This window comes from Sus scrofa, chromosome 14 (assembly GCF_054392235.1).
Source record: "Sus scrofa isolate SSC_HxYL_T2T_F1_AM1 chromosome 14, Sscrofa_HxYL_maternal_Yorkshire_Landrace_v2.0, whole genome shotgun sequence".
In the NCBI taxonomy this organism is placed as follows: domain Eukaryota; kingdom Metazoa; phylum Chordata; class Mammalia; order Artiodactyla; family Suidae; genus Sus; species Sus scrofa.
In genome coordinates this window covers 60,173,483-60,195,040 of record NC_139396.1, presented here as the reverse complement: position 1 = coordinate 60,195,040, position 21,558 = coordinate 60,173,483, and the positions used below count along the sequence as shown (strand labels likewise).

The window sequence follows — 21,558 nt, the reverse complement described above, 5'->3', positions numbered from 1 at the left end:
CCTAATGGAAAGAGAATGCTTCTTTCTATATAGTTCCAGTAAAAGCCATAGGGCATGCCTTCATTGGGCCAGCTTGGGTCATGTGCCTATCCCTGAACCCATGGGATATAATATACTTATTGGTCAAAGGCAGATGATTGGTCTATCTCTAGGGAGCAGATCTGGGTTACAACCCCCCACCCATCTGAGCTAAGAGAGGGATGGTTTCCCAAAGGAAAATTGGAGTGCTGTTACTCAAAAAAAAAAAAAAAAAGAAGGGGTAAGTGCTAGACAGACAAAACAAGAAATTTCTACCCCAGGAAGTTCCAATTCTGGCTCAGTAGTAACAAACCCAACTAGTATCCATGAGGATGCAGGTTTGATCCCTGGCCTGGCTCAGTGGGTTAAGGACCTGGCATTGCTGTGAGCTGCAGTGTAGGTCACATATGCAGCTCGGCTCTAGCGTTGCTGTGGCTATGGTGTAGGCTGGCAGCTGTAGCTCCGATGAGACCCCTAGTCTGGGAACTTCCATATGCTGCAGTTGTGGCCCTAAAGAGAAAAAAGAAAAAGAAAAAAAAAGAAAGAAATTTCTACCCCAGATATCCACTGCCATGTGTTGTTACTCAGGCCTAAACATACACCTGGAACTTAGACATTTGTTCTCCTCCCCAGCCCCAACCTCAGATAATACTAACTGACCTCCTTGCCTATTACTTAAAAAAGCATTTTATATTACCAGGCCCCTGCACACGTTAACCCTTTGGCTCTTCCTAACAAACCTGCAAGTTAGGCATGGCAAGGATAGGAATTTTTATGTCTTCATTTTACAGATGCAAAAACTGAGGCCCAGAATAACTGACTTGCCAGGGTCACACAGGACATGAATAGGGGAGCTTAGGTTGGATCCCAGGACTCTGTGTCCAAAGCTGTCAATTGTCCTATGATAAGGGGATGCACTATCAGTCAGCTTCTGCTGCTTAACAAAGCACCCCATAGATTAGTGGACTAGAACAATAACCATTTATTTATCTCAAGATTATTTAATTCAGAGATTAGGTTGAGTTCAGCTGGATGGTTCTTCTGGTCTAGCCAGACTTGGATGATCTTGGCTGGGCTTTTTTATGTCTGTGATCAGCATGTGTGTTGGCTGGGACTGGCTGGTTTATGATGGGGCAGCTGCAGCAGCGAGGACAACAGTGCCACCGCCCCCGGCCCTGCCCCATCACATCATGGTCTCTGCAAACTTCCCAAGTTACAGAGCAGTGAGGGATGAGCTCCGTGCCTGCCTTAAAAACCTGTAAAAAGGGGACTGCCCATGGGATTTCTTAAACACTCATGGCAGGAACCATCTGTTATTGCTTTGTGGTGATGGGAGAATCACGGGGAGGTGACAGTGAATTTGCTCTCTTTCAAGGCCAGGCGCACAGAGGGGCCTTCATCTTGAGTGTCTCCCAGGCCTATTTCTGTCCTTGTCTTGGGACACCAACTAGCTCTGTGTGCCATTCCAGCCTTGGCCAGTTTCAAAGGAGGCTGGGGAGATCCTATTTGGCTCTAGGAGCAAAGAGAACCCAGCCAGCAGCCTGCACCCTCTGGATATTGCTAGATGTGTAAGGGATGCTGGTGCCCTGAGAGAAGATGCTGGAATGGGCAAAGCATGCAGACGAATGGAAGGGCACTCAGCTCAGTCAAGTATAGTAGGCAAGGCAGGAGACCTCCATTCCCCTCTTTGCTGGACAAGTGAACTTGCCTTGGCAAAGGTGGGTAGGAACCCTAAGTGCCTGGCAGATAGTTCAAGCTGAATGCATGATTGAGACAAAATAGAACATATTCAGCTCACTTCTCAAAGCCCTTCTGTGGCTCCCACATCACTCCATGTAGAAGCTTAAATAATCCTGATGATCTGACGTGCCTCCTACCCCCATACTGTTTCAGCTCCCACTCATCTCCCACTTGCTCACTCACTCCTGCCACTCTGCCCTCCTTGTCATTTCTCCAACTTACCAAGCACATACTCACCCCCAGGACTTTGCACTTGCTTTCTTCTCTGCCTAGAATGCTCTGCCTCAGATAGCCACATGGCTCAATCCATACCCCCTTCAGGTCTTGGCTCAAATATCATCTCTCAGTGAGGATCCCTGCTGACCACCTATTTAAAATCAAACTTCCCTCTTAATAACCAGTCCTCCTTCCTGTTTTTCTCCAAAGTTCTCATTACCAGCTAACATGCTTTACATCTAACTTATTGTTTCCCCAGCAGAAGGTGACCTTCATGAGGACAACAATTTTCCTCTTTTTCATTGGTTTTAATGCTGTATCCCCAGTGCCTAGAACAGTGCCAGGCACATAATAATAGCTTTTTTTGGGGGGGGGGTGTCTTTTTGCCTTTTCTAGGGCCCCTCCCGTGGCATATGGATGTTCTCAGGCTAGGGGTCTAATCGGAGCTGTACCTGCTGGCATACACCACAGCCACAGCAACATGGGATCCGAGCTGTGTCTGCGACCTACACCACAGCTCACAGCAACACCAAATCCTTAACCCGCTGAGCAAGGCCAGGGATCAAACCCGCAACCTCATGGTTCCTAATCAGATTTGTTAACCACTGAGCCACAACAGAAACTCCAGTAATAGCTATTCTATAAATTTTGTTTTTATTCTTCTCATTTCTTAAGAGAAGCTGGCAATCTGTATTTTAAATTAAATCCTGTGCTTGTGAAATATTGGCTTAATTTTACTTTTGAAGAATACTGCTTTGGGAGTTTCCATCTTGGCTCAGCAGTAACAAACCCGACTAGTATCCATTAGGACACAGGTTCAATCCCTGGCCTCGCTTAGTGGGTTAAGGATCCGGCATTGCCATGGGCTGTGGTGTAGGTCATAATCACGGCTCAGATCCTGCGTTGCTGTGGTTGTGGTGTAGGCCACGCAGCTGTAGCTCTGATTTGACCCGTAGCCTGGGAACTTCTCTATGCCACAGGCATGGCCCTAAAAAGACAAAAAACAAACAGACCAACTGCTTTGGCCAAACAAAACACCTTTTCAGCCTGGATCCTGTTGGTGGACTTCCCCCACCCCCACTCCATCCCCCTTTGGAGTCCTTGGTGTAAGTTGCATTTCCCACCCCATCAGATAGTCTGAGTGATTTTTTTCCAGATTTCTAATTAGCACTGTTTGACTGGACTCAGGGAAAAGGGAAGGGGAAAAAAAAGAGACAGAGAGATGGAACTGACTGGGCACTGTCCAAGTGGTGGCTGCAGGTTCTGCTGTGGAGCATCTGGTTTAATTCCAATACTGTGGGTCTGGGAGGCCGACTGTGCATTGAACTCCACGCAGACAGCTGCAGCTCTCACTGGTTCCCTGCAGAGCCCTGAAGTGCCACAAACAGCCCCTGCCAGCCCAGCCCTGCCCCACCACATCCTGCGTAGACACCTGCTGTGGCTCTGGAGCTAAATGGGCTTTCAGGGTTATTTATGCAGTTCAACAAAAACCAGCAGAAGACCTTGAAGATTCTGGGGCATGGAGGCACAGTTCCATAACAGACAGTGCTAAAGGGAGCCAGGGGAGACATAGGTAGGACAAAATGCAGAGGCAGAAAGGCAGGGTTCTGGAATCTGGCTTCTTTGGGCTTGGGACAGAGTCCTCGTGTTATTTTAAGATGCAGATGCCATAAGGATTAGTACCAAGCTGTGGAGGTGGGCAGATTTGTTACAAGGCCTGGCTCTGCCACTTATGTAGATTTATTGAGCTCCCACTGCACTCACTGAGCTCCGTGACTGGTGTGAAGATTTACTGAGCATCTACTATATACCACACTCGGGACTAGCTGAAAAGTGAAAATACAGGGTCCTTTGTTCAAACACTATAAAGAATTTCAAGATGATGACAGCAGAACATCAAGCCAAATATGGGCATCTAAGGTCCTACTAAGCTCAGGATCCTTCTATGCTTGGGGCCGTTTGCGACTGTATAGGTGGCAGGCCCATGAAGCTGGCCCCGAATGCACTAGAGTTACAACTGTTAACAAATATAGACCCAGACCCTGATCTTGTGGATCTTATGGAATAGGTGGGGAGACAAGAGCAAATAAAAAATAATAATAATTGCAAATCATGATAAATATTATAAAGGAAACAAATAGGATGCAATGAGAATAAGGGGTGAGAAGAGGTGACTTAAACAGTCAAAGAAGGCTTCTTAGAGGAGGTGACATTTGAGCAGAGACCAACAGAAGATGAGAAGTAACCAGCCATGTGAGAGTGAGAGGAAGATGCTATTAAGGCAGAGAAATAGCAGAGGCAAAAGCCTGGAAGCTGGAAAAACCGTCTGGAGTGTGTACTGGAGCATGGTCTGAGAAATAGAAAGAGTAGCAGGCAGAGGGTCATGACATTTCTTTGAGGTCACAGAAAGAATCTTAAATCTTTTTTTTTTTTTTTTTTGTCTTTTTAGGGCCACACCCACGGCATATGGAGGTTCCCAGGCTACAGGTCTAATCAGAGCTGTAGCCACTGGCCGACGCCACAGCCACAGCAATGTGGGATCCGAACCACGTCTGTGACCTCATGGCTCACGGCAACAATGGAACTTTAACCCACTGAGCAAGGCCAGGGATCGAACCGGAGTCCTCATGGATGCTAGTCGGATTCTTTTCCTCTGAGCCATGGTGGGAACTCCAGAATCTTAAATCTTATAGGCAGTGGGCAGCCACTGAAGCATGTTAGTATTTTAAAATTATCGTTTTTAAAAAGTCATTTATTTTTAAATAGCTAATATATCCACATGGTTGCAAACACTAAGGGGTATCATGTGAATATTCTTCCTCTTTCAGTCCCAGCTACCCAGTTTCCCTCCACAGAGGCAAACAATGCTGTCCATTTCTTGTGTTCTTTTCAGAGATACTTTTTGCATATACAACCCCAAATCACATGCACATATACTACTTTCTCTTGTGCACACAAATGGTGCTGTTCTGGAACATTGTCCTACATCTTGGCCTTTCCACTAGACAATTACTCTTGGTGATCAACCCACATCCCTCATAAAGAGTCTCATTATTCTTTACAGCTGTGCAGTCTTCTGCCATACAGATGCACCAACATCCAGCTAGCAGTGCTTATCATCAGGCATTTAGATTCCTTCATTGAAAGACTTTATGCTGGTCCTCGGGAATCCCACTTGAACCCCCTGTGACTCAGTTACTCATCTGTGGAATGGAAGAAGAACAACATGTACCTCCTGAGGCTATCATGAGGATTAAGGAAATAAAACCTGAAAGGCACTTAGCGAGTACCATGCCCTTGAATTTGAATCAGAGATTGTTGCTATTGTTGGTTTGGATCCTTGCACCAAGGTTGAGGGTGACCTGTGCCTAGGAGAAAGAGCTGGAGCTTCTGGCTTCCAGGGGAGGCAGTTCTTTTATTCCTTCTGAACTTGCAGCTGCAGTTCTAGCTTTAAGCCATGGCTTTGGCCCTGGCAGAGCCAAAGCATGTGATCTCTCATCTCCAGGCAGGGGTCTGGGTGGGCAGGTCTCTGTTCATTGCTGAAGCTGAGAGACTGGAATGCAGCTGGGGCCCATGGCCACCAAACACTCATCAGAACCCAGCAATCTAAAGTCCAGGGAGAAATGTCCTACAGGTGTGAACAGAGTCATGCATAAGCCCACAGGCTTTGGAGACAGTTTGAGGCCTCGCTCTGCTACTTGGTAGCTGTGTTATTTTGAGCAGGTTGCTTAGCCGCTCTGGGCCTCAGCTTTCTCACCTGTAAAATGAGGATATTCCCACTTGCCTGGGAGTAGGATTGTAAGGATGAAAATGAATCATGAAGTTATGGAATTTGGCACATAGTAGATGTTCAGGAAATATGAGTCATTACTCTTGGATAAACTATAAGAAAAGTAGGAAAGGGGAATTGTCATTCTACAAGTGCTTACTGTGCGTCAGGGTCAGTGGAGGTGCTTAAACTCATCATCTCATGGACGCCAAGGTTTTGTTGTGGTCCTAGGGCTGGGAGCCTAGACATTGCATCTGACACACATATCTCTACGCTCACTCCTGGGGTCAATGGCTGGTTTCCCTCTGCAGATCCTCCCTGGCTTCCTGTCCATCACAGTGATGCTTTCTCTGTGGTGGCCAATGAGAAAGACGAGATGATTTGAAAGTGTCAGAGGCTCACCACTGGACTTTCTCTGTTTCTGCTAACTCATCCTCAAATCTGATATCTTGGCTGGACCTCATGGAGTATTATTTGCAGGCAGGCAAGCAGGGGATAGCTTAGGATCCCACTCTGTCAGCTTGATAATGATCAAGCAGCTTGCCCTGGGGAGGGAGTGACAGTGAGCTTGGGGATCAGAACTCCACTTTCCTAAGATTCTCCCTTCTACACCCATGTGAAGAGAAGTCCTCTAGAAGTAGAACCTGAGGTGGGGTTTCTTGTGCTAGTGGTGGGCTCAAGGGAGCAGGACAGGGCAGAGGAAGATCTGGGGCAAAGTTGTGGCTTCACCTCGAGTCTGGCCCCAGCCTGATGCCATGGGGAGCTCTGGAGCATGCTGGCACCACATAGCTGTCCCACCATGAGACAGAGGCTGCACTTTATACCATCCCCTTGTTGGTTAGTCATTGGCTTTGCACTGCTCCCTGGGGTGGGGGTAGCCTCCTAGATAGCTCTGGGCAGGACAGCTGCTCTTGGCTAAGAACATTTCTCTGGAAAATGGGAATACGATAAGCCCCTAGTTGCTAACACTCCTAGAGGTTGGGGTAGTCCCTGTCACTCAGGCTTCCCTCTTCAAGGCCCTTGACCAGGGCAAGAAGTCCAGTCCTGGGATGTGACACTTTGAGAAGCCTGTGTGGCAAAGCTGAAATAAGGGCTTTCCAGCATGGCTTCTGGTCTGGGGACAGACAGGTGGTTTCCATGGGGGTGGCCAACCAGTGAGTTTGGATTTGCAGACAGAATTTTAATAGGAAATGAATTTGAATTCCTGGTGTGCATTGCTGAATACAAGAAAGGATGGGCAAGCCATGTTCTGCCTCGAGGGCAACAGAATTTGGAGATCAGATATCCCTTGTCCCAGCCGCCCCCCCACCCCCTGGGGATCCTCCAAGGGCAGTGTTGCATCTGTGCCTCAAATCAGGAGGCATTGAAAAGAACATTCGCTGTCCAGACCAAGGGCAGCTGAGGAAGCTCATTACTGGGACTGAGGCTCTCAGTACCCAGCAGGGGCTAGGGGTCCCCAGGGGGCCCAGGGCAGCCTCATTCAGCTCTTGGCACAGGCAATAATGAAACGTTAAGGTTGTTTTCAGCAGATTTCCTTCACAACAGGAGCCATCTCTCCTTTCTTTCTGTTTTCAAAGTGGAAACAAGGAAATGGCCGTATTAATCTGGGAAGATTATGTTAACCACACAGGAGCAGAGGAAATGGAGTTTCTGTAAGGGGCCTTTTCTTCCCTGTGTTCAACCATCAGCCCCCCTCTGGCCTCACTCACACATAGATTTAATAATTGCACTGGCTGCAGAACAGGAAAGACAGTTCTCTCCCTCTTCACTTTCCAACTTCTTATCTATTCAGCTTCTTAGAAAAAAGACTGTATTGTAACAAGACCTTCCGGGAAATCAGGACCCACTGGACACCATGATCTACCTTCTAAAGCTTTTTTAAAAAAATAAATTTAATGTAATCTCCATGGTCTCTTTCCCCTCACTCTTTGGCTAGACCTTGGGGGAGGGGAGGAGGGAAGGTTCAGAAAGGACATAAGCTTAGACGAGTTCAGCTGAACTTAGCATTGATGGAGACTCATGCATGCATTCAAGAAATATTTTTTGTAAGATTTTTATTTTCTCTATTATAATTGATTTACAATGGTCTGTCAGTTTCTGCTGTCCAGCAAAGTCACCCAGTCACACATTCTTTTCTCACATTATCTTCCATCATGTTCCATCACAAGTGACTAGATTTAGTTCCCTGTGCTATACAGCAGATCTCGTAAGAAATTTTCTTCAAGTATTATATACGTGATTGTTTATTTTTTCTTATTTATTTTTTAATTGTTATTTCCCCAATACAATTTTTTTTCTACTGTACAGCATGGTGACCCAGTTACACATACATGTACACATTCTATTTTCTCACATTATAATGCTCCATCACAAGTGACTAGAGATAGTTCCCAGTGTGACACAGCAGGATCCTTTATTAAGTGCCTTCTATGTGCCAGGAGCCATGCTAGGTGTTGGAGATTCAGCAGAGGACAAAACAGAAAGAGTTCTGCAAAAGGCTTACGTTTTAGCAGGAAGATTCCCACCATGGTGGTGCTGTTTTCACAAGCTGCAATTTATGTTTAAGATCTCGCTGGCCACTATGCAGAGCATGGATTAGAGCAGGGACCGAAGTGGGCCAAGGGTAGAAGCAGGGAGATCAGTGAAGAGGGTACTGTAGTAAGCCAGGCCGGGATAGTAGTGGTTTGGATTAGCAGAGTAGCAATTCAGGTAGAGAATATTGCGAAGATTCTGGATCTGTTATGAAGATTGAACCAACATAAGTTTCTGATGGCTTATGTGTAGATTATTAAAAAGAAAGGAAGGAGTTCCTGCTGTGTGCAGTAGGTTAAGAATCCAACTGCAGGAGTTCCTGCTGTGATGCAAGGGGATAGGTGGCATCTCTGTAGTGCCAGGACGCAGGTTCAATCCCCATCCCAGCACAGTTGATTAAAGAATCCAGCATTGGAGTTCCTGTCATGGCTCAGTGGTTAACAAATCCGACTAGGAACCATGAGGTTGCAGGTTCGATCCCTGGCCTCGCTTAGTGGGTTAAGGATCCAGCGATGCCGTAAGCTGTGGTGTAGGTCACAGATGTGGCTGGGATCCCTCAATGCTGTGGCTGTGGCTGTGGCTAGCAGCTACAGCTCCAATTAGACCCCTAGCTTGGGAACCACCATATGCCATGGGAGTGGCCCTAGAGAAAGACAGAAAGACAAAAAAAAAAAAAAAAAAAAAAAAAAAGAATCTCCAGCATTGCTGCAGCAATTAATTAATTATTTAAATAAATAAAAAGTTTTAAAAATTGAAGGAAGGGGTGACACTAGTATTTGCTATAAAACTCTGAGAGATAGGTTTGGGGTTTGCGGGGGTTTTTTTGTTTGTTTGTTTGTTTGTTTTGACCTGATCAAGACCAAGTTGACCAGTATGTAAGTCAGATGACATCCTCCAGTAGAAAGACCCTGACTTGGAGTGAAGAGCTTTGACCCTCCCTCCTGGGTTTGTGGCTTTGCATCAACAATGAATGGGAGGAACATGGATTAAAGGATGGGAGCTCTTTGCTCTGATCCATTTCTGCCACAAGGGAGCTGTGACCCTTTCCATCTTGGGACCTGCAGGTCCCCATCTGGGAAGTGGAAAAGCTGGATAAAGTTCCATTTCTTCTCTGTATCCCCCAGAGTGCATGGCATAGAGCAGGGACCTGAGAAATAAGGAGAGATTGAATGTCTCTTTGTGTGATGACCTTTCTGGGCTGATGTTTTCCAGGAGCACCGGACTTCTGCCATGACTGACACTGTGTTCAGCAACAGCTCCAGCCGTTGGATGTGCCCCAGTGACCGACCCCTTCAATCAAAGTAAGTTGCTGGGTCTTCTTGAGAGTGGTTTGCTTTGGGGCAATGAGCTCCTGATTGTCACCTGAAGGAGAAGAGAAATAGCAAGGAAAGAAATAGAATTTCCCTCCCTGGAGTGGGGGAGGAACCTGGTGAGGGTTTAGCCATGGAAACTTCTCCACTAATTTTACTGCTTTGCAAGGTGAGAGTAATAAGATTAAATTCTGATCTCCATGCCCTAAATTAGAGGCAGCCTGATGGAATGGAAAGAGTGCTGGGCCTGGTGGTTAGAATCAGACTTGGTTCCGGTTCCAGATCTGAACTAATTTACTGGGTGATCATAGGCGAATCTCTTTCCTTTCTTTGGGCCTCAATTTCTCCATCCAATGAGGAAGTTAGACTAGATCATAGGTTACAAACTGACAGGCCACCAGCTGACTCTGACTTTCAGAAATGTGTTTTTTATTTTTAGCCTAATCATTTAGAAATTGGGAAATTTTATACAACAGTAAGTTCACATTCTATATCCAGGAATTATTTATACCTAAGTCAGTGGTGTGCTGTAGCTGTTCCATAGTGGTTCATGAGAGCTGATGTTAAATTTTTAGGAATTTTGCAAGTCAGCTGTTAAACATGGCCATTGTTAAAAATTAAGTTGTATAGTTTTACAATTAAATTATATTAAATATGAAGGTGGTGAATGCTCAACATTAATAATTTCTTAATGATTTTGCTATATTCTATTATTCTCTATGTTATTTGTGTCTATTATACCTGTATGGTAGAATACTATAGAAATACTATAGAAAACATTGCATGTTTCTTTGCATTTAGTGACATCATGTAGGTACTCAAAATCAGCCACAATGGGGCTTTTTCTCCAGATTCAACTGTTAAACATTTATCAGCCCACCACTGCCTGAAGACCTTGACAATCTAAGTCTATTGTTTATTATTCCTGCAGATTTTCACTCATAGGATCTTGCTTCTTGAATGCTTGGTAACTTTTTTTTTCCTTTTTTTTTAGGGCTGCACTTGTGGCATATGGAAGTTCCCAGGCTAGGGGTCAAATCAGAACTGCACCTGTGACCTACACCACAGCCACAGCAACACAGGATCCAAGCCGCATCTGTGACCTACACCACAGCTCATGGCAATACCAGATCCTTTACCCACTGAGCAAGGCCAGGGATTGAACACACATCCTCATGGATACTAGTCAGCTTTTTTGCTGCTAAGCCACAATGGGAACTTTGGTAATTTTTTATCGTGAGCTCAATCTGTGAGAATCTTGGAGATCTACCATGGGAATATTTTCTTCAGAGAGTTTTGCATTTGCTTCTGCCACTCTCATGTGTGCTTCTCACCCAGGATGACCTGAGCTCCCTTAAATGGTCTTGGTTCAAGGTGAAGTTCTCAAGCTCCCCATCTTATTAGGAGTTCAGAGTCACCCTTTGGAACACAACACAGGTGTTTACATTGGCTTACTGATCACAGCTTTCTGTTCTGGATTCAGCTTGCTGGGTTTTCCTTTACATTTTTAAAAAATTGCCTTCCCTGCTGCATAGTATAGGGAAATCTAATCAATGTTCTGTGATAACCTATATGGGAATGGATATGTATGTTATATGGCTGAATCACTTTGCTGTCCAGCAGAAATTAACAGAACATTATAAATAAACTATACTTCAATAAAATTAAATTTTAAAAATTGCCTTGTAAACATATAAGTAATATACCTCCAACAGTATACATTTAAAGTACAGTTTGATCATTTTTACTCATATGCATATACTCATTCCCCTTTGCATTCTCTTCTTTCTGGCCCTCTCTCTCCACATCCATCCCTAGGTAATTACTTCTTTATCTAAGCATAAGTTAGTCTGTACTTTTTAGAATTTTATATAAATGGAATCATTCAGTGTATAATCCTTTTTGAGGGGAGATGTCTCTTTTCTTTCACATGGCGTAATTATTTCATGATCCATCCATATTGTTTTGCATATCAATATTTTATTTCTTTTTATTGCTAAATCATATTTCATTGTGTGGCTATACCACAAATTTTTTATCCATTCATCTATTGATGGACATTTGGGTTGTTTCCAGTTTTGGGCTAGTACAAATAAAATTTGTATATATGCTTTCGTTTCTCTTGAGTAAATACCTGGGAGTAGAATGTCTCCCTGGTACAGCAGATGTATGTTTAACTTTTTAAGAAACTAACAAACTGTTTTCCAAATTGGTTGTACCACTTTAAATTTCCACTAGAAGTGTCTGAATGTTCCATCTCTCTACCTTTTTACCAACACCTGATATGATTAGTCTTTTCTATTTTCACCATTGTACTGTATGCAAAGTGGCATTTCTTTTGTGATATTTATTTATTTTATTTATTTATTGGCCACACTTGCAGTAAGTGGAAATTTCCAGGCCAGGGATCAAACCTGAGTCACAGCAGTGACAATGCCAAATCCTTAACCACTAGGCCACCAGCGAACATCCTGCTTTGTGATTTTAATTTGCTTTTCCCTAGTGGCTAATGATGTTGACTGTCTTCTTATGTAATTTGCCATTCATACAACCTCTTCACTAAAGTGTCTGTTCAAATATTTTGTCCATTTAAAAATAAGGTCATTTATCTTCTTGTTATAAGTTTTACAAGTTTTTTTCTCTCATATGTTGTAGATAAAAGTCCTTTGTTGGAGATATATTTTGCACATATTTTATTCTGTCAGTGACTTGCATTTTTTCATAACAGAATTTTTTGAAGAGAAACCTTTTTTATTTTGACGAAGTCTATTTTGCTTATTTGTTTTGAAGTGGGGTGGGGTGTTGGAGAATTCCCTTTCTTTCTAGCAATCCTAGAACTGCATTTTAAAAAGGCTTGTCCTCTGAGTTCCCACTGTGGTGCAATGGAATCAGTGGCATCTTTGGAGCACTGGGTCACAGGTTCAGGTTTGATCGCCAGCCCAGCATAGCAAGTTAAGGATCCTGCATTGCTGTAGCTGCATCATGGGTCACAACTATGGCTTGTATCTAATCCCTGGACTGTGAACTCCATTTGCCACAGGGTGGCAAAAAAAAAAAAAAAAGCTTGCCATCATTTATAGAACCCCTAATTATATACTAGCGAAAGGTCTTTCAGAATATTTAGTCCATTCATATTCTCTGTGGCAAAAGCCCCTGTTTACTACTCCTACCAAAAACCACCTCTAGTTCTATGAGTTTCACAATTTTGAAGGCATTATTGAACTCTGTTGGTTTCCTTTTTGAAAGGAAACTTCTGGTTTCTAAACCCTTCCCATGACATCTTCTTGAAGCCAAACTTATTTGGCAGAGAATATTCTATCAGCCAAAAACTGAGTCTGTAAGATAAACAGTTGCCTGAAGGTAGATGGGATAAAATATTTATTTTATTTTAAAAATGTCAGTTAATTAAAATCCCATCCATCAGAGTTTACTTTAGTCAATAATGAAGCCAAACAATTTGCCTTACAATTAAATTAGAATTATTCAGAGTCTGGATGCAGTTTCATTAAAAGTGCTCCCGGGCTCCTATGAAACATATTGGCATTCTGAATGCATCCGGCCGGCTTGATTGCTACTGCATTTTCTTCAGATATTAAAATTATTTTCCAGTAAATGCTAATGGGTGAATTATAGTCATTGCACATGCTATCTAGTCTGCTGCAGTGCTGATGTGCTAATGCAGACACTTCTAATGTCTTTCTCCAGTAAATTAAGAAATCTAGTCTTAATTAACTGCTGGCTAACCAGTACACTTACTGCTTTTGTGATTTTCAAATGCCTTCCTCTCTCAGCCTCCTTGAATCTAACAATGGTGTTTGGAGCACAATTGTGATTGTGTTTGAATGTATCTGCCTCTTGCATGGATAGGGCAGTGTTTTAGCTCTCTCTGTTGCAAACACATGGAGAGAAATGCTGGTCTCTGATGGTTGATATTTCTCTATAGCTTTCAAGTCTGCAAGCCTGGGTGGAAACTGAGGCACAAAGAGAAGATATGACCTGCCTATGCTAACACATCTAGTAAATGGAGATGCTAGTCTCCTTTTTAGAAGGGAAGGACTTGCTTCCCCAAACAGACGCCCTGCAAGTTCTGCTATTGGATGATCCAGTTACTGTTCAGGGCTCATTGCCCCATCTCAACATACTCCTTATCTCCCAGTGTTTGAAACAACAGAAGCCAAGAGTGATAGTGGCCCTCTTATCATTAAGTGATACCTCTTTAGGACCAAAAACCATTGTGTAAATACATAAATAATCAGATGGGTTAATTAATAAGCTGAGTTCATCAATCATTTAAATCAAAGCCATGAATTATACAACCTTACATTGCAGCAGCCTTGTTTTAGATGAGCTGGAGTAAGATAATGACTGGGGGAATAAATGGAAGTAGGTCATTGTAATTTAAACTGTGTGGTTGTTGCATCCAGACAGTGTTGGTATTGTTATGAGATTTTTTCCCCCTAATTTTATTCATTTTTTTTTTCTTTCTCTCCTTTCTTTGCCTTCCTCCAGTGATAAAGAACAGTGAGTATTTTATGCTACTTTTATTTTTCTACAGACTGAATTTTATCTCTTTTCTCATAAAAGTGGCTTGCCCCTAAAGAGAGATGGCCCAAAAAGGAGCTAGCATGTTTTACATATCTTTAAAAAAAGATCCAAGTTGTTTTTAAAAAAATGCACACCCCTCTTGAGAAAAAAATTACAAAATTTCAAAAACTTCTTGATAAAAAATGAAAATACCCCTTAGGAGAACTTTCCATTTAATTCTTATTAGCAATGTGTGGGATTCAGCAAGTTTATTAACCATGCTGTGCCTCTGTTTCTGTAACATTTTGCCTGGGAACACCATTCTTAGATAAAGAAAATATAACTGCTACCACTAATCAAGATGATGATGAACAGAACAGAGCTCATGGGACCTTATGTACTCTACCTATGGTCTTTGTCACCTCATGGGAGGTCAGCCTGATTTTCCAGTGAAATGCCTTGGACTCAGAGGTCCTATCTTTGCTCATAACTTTTGTTTTAAATTGGATTCATTTTCTAAATACGCGTGACGGATTGGATGCTGAGCCCAATATACGAACAGAGTGCAAAGCAGACGGGTCTTCAGTGGTGTCTACTCATTCAGAAGCTATGGAAATCATTTTTACCCTCCCCATGATGAGGAAGTTATCACAGAGCCATAATAAGAGCGCTGAGTCTGGCCTCAGAACACCCAGGTCTGAATCCTGCCCTGGGACTCAATGTCAGTGTGGCCTTGGGGGATGTCCTTTACCTCCTTGAACCCTGGCCATCTCCTTTGTAACATGGGTGTGAGAACCCTGCCCTTCCACCCTCACTTGGCGGGGATACAATCGAATGAGATGCATGGGAAAGTTTCGTAAACTGTAAAGCACCAAACATAGAGGAAGGTATGGACTTGCGTTACCCTTGTATGATCAGAATCTTACCAGCAACAACAGAGAATGCAAAACACATATCCTGTATATACATATACACACACACACACCTTGTACATATGCATTGGTGTGTGCATATATACAGGATATGTGTTTTACATTCTCTGTTGTTGCTGGTAAGATTCTGATCATACAAGATCTTTTTATGAATATCATGAGTATTTCGTTCAGACATCCTGGGGAGAGGCACTGAGATGTTATCTGATTATAAATATGAACATCACAAGAGAGAAGTTCATGACTTTAGAGAGTCCCAAGCACTTAAGGCTTCCTGAATGCTGAAGGTTGAAAGGTAGGGTGTATGTCCATTGTCCTTCCCTCCCTCCTTCATCCTCTCCCTTCTCCCTGCCTCTCCTCCCTTTCTCCCTCTCTCCCTTCCTACCTTCCTTCCTTCCTTCCTTAACAAATACTTACCCACTGCTTACCACATGTCATGCACTGTGCTAAGACATGCATGACGTAGTAATTGTAACCTTACTACATGTAAATAAATACTACTTGTAGTAACTTGCTATAACCTTACTACATGTAAGTTAGTACCACTTGTAGTAAGGTTACAAGGTTAGCCAAAGTCTGAGTGCACGTCCAGAGGGGTTTACAAGCAAATAAATAGCCAGTTATCAACAAATACACTTTACTGTGCAAGAACCTATAATAGCAGGATCACAGTGGCCCAAGGGAGTACAATAAGGGGCCCCTGGCCCAGACTTTGGAGTTATGATGGGAGGGCTTCCTGGAAGGAGTAATGTGTAAGCTGAGACCATGTAAATGAGGTTCAAGATAGAGAAAGGACAGAGGGGTTCTAGGTAAGGAAACAACATATGCAAAGTCCAAATAGAAGAGAGAGCGTGAAGTTTTAGAAAAACTGAATGGAATGTAGTCTGAATTAAAAATTAGCAGCAGCCTGAGATCCCCTTAGCTTTCTGAAGGGAGCTGGGGAAACACAGCATCCTTTTGACACCCCCTTTAGTCTGGTTGGGGTACATTTCATCCCAAAGGGCCTTATATCAGCATGGCTTATGTAAAATGTTTTGTGGTCTGGATGTCCCTCCTTCCACACCCTCCCCTTCAGGATTCATTAAAATCTCATTCACTGAGGTGTAAAGAGACTTCCTGCTGACACTTGCTTCTGTTGGCATCCTGGGGGAAGGGAGGGGATAAGGAGAAGAAGGAAAGAAAAAGGATTAATTTTCTGTACACCACCACTGTTTAATGCTTCAGAGCATTTGTGCCCTGCATTTTCATCATCCCACTCCTTTGGGGAGTTATAATATATTAATAGAGACATCTGGTGGGTATTTATTACGTGACTATTGTGTGCATGAAATGAAGAATCAAGGTGGGAGGCAGGAAGGAGATGGAGTCTGCCTTTTGCAGTATTGTAGAGGGACACATCTGTGAGGGGCTTCTACCTGGAGTCAGGACTAACTTCCTTTTGTATCAGAGGCCACTGGTTCTGGTTCGGTGGGAACGTCCCTTCTGACCATCTCTAGATGCACCTAAGCAGGTACATTCACGTTGCAGATGAAGCACGTCCAGGATGCTGGTTTCTCAAGCCTCTGGCCATACTCTCTCCACACACCTTTCCTGCAATTCCTTTCCGTCTTCTGAGTGTTGGGCACCTGGAAGATGAGCAGGTCAACTGCAGTGATCTTCAGGTTTCTGTCAACAGCAAAATTCTTTCTTTGAATACTGTTTTATTAAGAAGCAAAATGCATAAGGCGGATAAAGCGTGGAGCTGGGTAAAGACCTTTAGTGGCTGAAAGCATTAAACATATCCCAGTATACTTAATGCCACTGTAAGTTAAAATAATACCAAACCATAAAGCAAATGTAGAGAGTTTAATAAGCATCACTTTTTTGTTGTTGTTGCCACAGTGGATAGTATATCAATTATCTTTTGCTGTGTAACAAACCACCTGAAAGCTCAGCGGCATAAAAAGAAACAATGATTTATTCTCAGGGATCTGGGCTTGGCTGGTGGTTCTGCTGATCTTGGCTGGTCTCCCTCTTGCATCAAAGGGTTGGCTGATCTAGGATGGCTATGGCTGGAATGCCTCAGCTTTGATCCACATGCCTCTCATCCTCCAACAGGCTGTACTGGCTTTTTGTCGTGGTGATGGCAGAGATGTAAAATAGTAAGCAGAAACATACAAGGCCCTTGTAAACATAGCTCCGGGAGGGCACGACATCTCTCTCCTGCATTTTACTGGCCGAAGTAAGCAATGAATCCAGGCAGAATTCAAGGGGTAGGGAAATAGACTCTTACCTTTTGATGAGAGCAATTTCAGTTTCACATGGCAAAGGGCGTAGGCACTTCTAAGAGTGACATATGAAGGCCATCAGTGCAGTAAGCCACATTTCATGATTTTATTAAATATCAAATATCAAAGTCTTGATTTTTTTTTCTATTTTTTTAAAACTGATACCCTTGCTTTGCTAGTCTTGGGGACCCAGGATTGCCATCTGGGCTGAGGTGAGGATGGAGGGTTTCCTACCCCCTCTGTTCCTCTACAGTGCACTTACTTGCAGCCCTTTGAGACTCCCCTCCCCCCGTGGAACTACAGACAACAGTTTGAAAACTATGGCTTAGGGAGTTCCCCTTGTGGCTTAGCAGGTTAAGAACCCAACATGGTATCTATGAGGATGCAGGTTTGATCCCTGGCCTCACTCAGTGGGTTAAGGATCTGGCATTACCACAAGCTGTGGCATAGGTTGCAGATGTGGCTTGGATCCTGCATTGCTGTGGCTGTGGTGTAGGTGCCTAGCCTGGGAACTTCTATATGCTACAGGTGCAGCCCTAAAAAGAAAAAGAAAAAGAAAACAAAACAAAAATAAACAAAACAAAAACAAAAACAAAACAAAACATGGCTTAGACAATTTGGGGGAATAGGAGGCAGGTGCCCTTCAATGATTCTCCAGGAAGTGTTGTTCTAGGTATGTGATTAAAAGCAGAGATGGACCAGCCCTCTTTGCCTGATCAGTCTCAATTGGTCTCGCCTCATGCAGCCACTGAGGATCATTAGTAGCCTCTGAGGGTCCCAGCAGGAAACAGACATGAAATCATTCCCATCTCAGAGATATGGAAACACATTCAGAGTGGCACAGAGCCCTCATACATACTGCTAATAAGCCACAGATCTGGGATTTCAGTCTTAAACTCCACCAGGTCAAGGAGGGCTCAGGTTGGCATACAGTAGGCCATCAGGGCATTTACTAGATTGAATACAATGCTCTAAGTAATTTGTCCAAGGAAGCAACACTTTGGTCTCCACCTTTGGTCTTTAACAAGATCCCAACACTGGTCTCCAGTCTTAAGGATGGGGAGCTGGAATCCTGTGCCCAGAAGCCCTTGGCAAGGGCACCCCATCCTGTAACAGGAGCATCTCAAGGCCCCCATGCTCACAGGTCTGGACAAGCCCATTCTTTCCCTTGAGAGCAAAGGCTTTGGTTTAAAAAACCATCTCATTTCTCTCTGTTTGCTTTCGGAATTAAAACATAAAAATCCACGGGAGGGTTGTGAGTCCCCACTGAGACCAATCGGTGACATTTTCAAACACAGGATGAGCTGTTTGTCAACAGCATACTTTGGAGCAGAGGAAGGGGGCAGGGTCTAGAGAGATGCCGACAGCCTCCAGCAGGCCTTCTGTTCATCTGCAGATAGAGGCAATTATCTTGGGGGCTTCTTGGGGCCCCCCATTCCTGCTTATGTTTCTGGAGCTGTGCATTTTCCATGCATGCTGATCCCAGAGAGTTGTGTGCTGGGGTAACCAGCATTGGCTTCAGGTCAGACCCATGGCCAACTATACCCATGACCAGATTGTGAGCTATCGAAATGTGTCCTTGAAAGGGTCTCCGCTGAGTGTGAGACCTAGCATTTCACCTGTGCTCTGTCTCTGTCACTGAGCTGCTTTGTCAAGGCAGGAAATAAAGGGAGGGGGTATCAGAAGAGAATAAGGAAAGAAAAGTAGGGTGACAGAAGAAAGAATAGGGGCAATTGAGACATGCATTTCCATGGAAAACCAGAGGGACCTGGGGAGTTGGCTGGATGAGGTTATGACTAAAGCTCTTTGGAGAGGATGGGTGGTTTTCCATATGCTTCAGGAGTCCACTGTATCCTTCAAAATTAGTGAGAAGAAAAATCAGGCTGAGAGATATTAGCATAAGGAAGAGCTTTCCAATGGAAAGGCACGGACCCCTTATGTGATAGTGAGGTGTTCATGACAGGGAGCATTCAGGCAAGGCTGAAAGGACCCCCGGAGGGGGGCTGTGTCAGACGGGCTTTCAGGTGATCCCCAACGTCCCTTCCTCCCTGGTGCTCATGCTTTTGTGTAACCTCCTCCCTTTGGGTGTGGGCAGGACCTGGGATGTGTTTCTAACTTAGAGAATACAGCAAACAGGATGGGACATCATCCTTGTGATTACATCATGTTATATAAGACTCTGTCTCATTTGACCGGAGCTGGAGATTCACCTTGCATACTTGATGAAGGAAGTTGGAAAAGTCTGCTTGGTTAGGAATTGTAGGCTGCATCCAGGACAGGGAGGTGACCTTTTGCCAATAGCCAACAAAAAGCTAGGGTCCTAGGTCACATGGCTGCCATGAAATGAAATCTGCCAACAACTCAAATTTACCTGGAAGCTGATTCTTCCCCAGAAAGCTTCTAGATGAGAACATAACCCAGATGACATCTGATTGTAGCCTTGTGAGAAGCTGAGCAAAGGACCCAGCCAAGCTGCGCCTGGGTTCCTGTCATGGAAACTGTGAGATATAAATGAATGTTGTGTAAAGCCCCTAGGTTGGTACCAACTTGTTCTACAGCAATAGAAAAAGAACACACGCACACTGTAGATGGGGCTTTGTGCCACCTCGTCTCCATCCTCCAGCTGGCCTGATTTTTCTTGTTATCTAATGCTGCAGAACAAATCACATCAAACTTAGTGGCTTAACAGAAACCGCTTATTACTTCCTGCAGTTTTTGTTGGTAGAGTGGCTTGGCTGGGTAGTTCTGGCACAGTTGTAGTCATATGTCAGCTGGGACTACAGTTATCTGAGGGCTTGAGAGGGGCTGGAGGATCACATAGCTGACAAGTTGGTGCTGGCTGTTGGCTGGGGGCCTCGGCTCCTTTCCCCATGGGCCTGTCCACAGGGATATTTGAGTGTCCTCATGACATGGCATCTGACTTCCCCTAGATAGAATGACCCGAAATAGAGGCAGAAGTTGCCATGTCTTCTGTGACCTAGCCTTGGATTCACCCACTGTCACATCCATTGTATTTAGCTGCTCACACAGGACCAGCTGGGATTCAGTGTGGGAGGAGATGACAGGGAGGGTTGAAAACCAGGAGGTAGAGATCACTGGGGACCATCTTGTAGGCTGGCTACCATATTAATCTTCCTTCACCTCCTTAGGCACACTCCCTGCTCTCTCAACTCCAGGCCTTTGCAAAGACCGTTCCACAGCCTGGCCAGTCTCTTCCTTTGCCTTCTGCTACATGATTCTATCTTATCTTCAGGATCCCAGTAGGAGCCAGCCATAGCTTTGGGGCATTTTTCACATGCTGTGGCCATAGCCAAAACATATATATATAAAAGAGGTAATGAGAGTTCTCTTGTGGTACCATAGTTTAAGGATCTGGCATTGTCACTGCAGTGGCTGAGATCGCTGCTGTGGCATAGGTTCGATCCCTGGCCCAGGGACGCCATGGATTTTGGGCAGAGAGGTTTGAGTATGTTTAGCATTTGCTCATCCCCAGAGGCCCCTAATCCAAGGCAAGATGTGTTTCCATCAGAAATTACCCAGACTACCCCCTCCTCTTTCTTGCAACAAAACTTGCCCCCAAGACATCTGCTTCCTATTGCTTTCAAACTCGTCTTTCTCTGCTCCTCTGAACAAACCAGCTAAGGTGGGAGGATGGAAGAGGAGGTGGAGGGTGGGAGGAAGAGGAGGTTTTTAATTTCCAACTTGGAGTGTCAAAAGGCAATTTCATGCCTGCTGATGTGATTAGAGCAGTGGAAGTAATAGAGGCTGGCAGCTAATGGGGTGCTGGCTCCAGGGGATTCATAGTTAACTGATTTTTTTCCCTAGCAGGGACAAGAATTTCTAGTAGTGTTTAACCCTGCATTCCACTCGGGCGATGCACCTCAGTGCCTTGGGGTATAGACTCTGTTATTAGTGGAGGTAATAATAATTTGCCATGGATCCCAACATGAGCTCTCTCCCTGGCAGCTTCTGATCTACTGCATCATCACCAGGACTATGCAGATAGGGATTCAATTCTCTCTGTAGGTTAAGTGTGCAGGCTTCCAAGGTCTGAATACCACCTCTGCCACTTCCCAGCCATTGACCTTGAGCAAGTAGGCCAATTTCTCTATACCTGTGTCTCCCTGCCAGAAAATAGACAATAACCATCCCTGCCTTGTAGAAATGTTGTGAGAACTAAATGAGATAATATGGATGCCCAGTAGGGCTGTTGTGAGGATTAAATGAGGTAATGTGGGGAGTTTCCACTG

General features: G+C 44.2%; 1 protein-coding gene across 10 annotated transcripts in view; it reads left to right on the top strand.

Moving 5' to 3' along the window:
• The window catches only part of RPH3A (rabphilin 3A), a 334,433-nt gene that overhangs the window by 258,327 nt on the left and 54,548 nt on the right, over positions 1–21,558 (top strand). For 6 of the 10 annotated variants that reach the window (XM_084995567.1, XM_084995571.1, XM_084995568.1 and 3 more), the window contains one exon: positions 9,488–9,576. In XM_084995567.1, the coding sequence (XP_084851693.1) occupies positions 9,506–9,576 (71 nt within the window). In that variant the 5' untranslated portion in view covers positions 9,488–9,505. Of the gene's footprint in view, positions 1–9,487; positions 9,581–21,558 lie in introns of all 10 variants that reach the window. The other 4 variants (XM_084995574.1, XM_084995575.1, XM_084995573.1 and 1 more) reach the window with 1 other exon arrangement.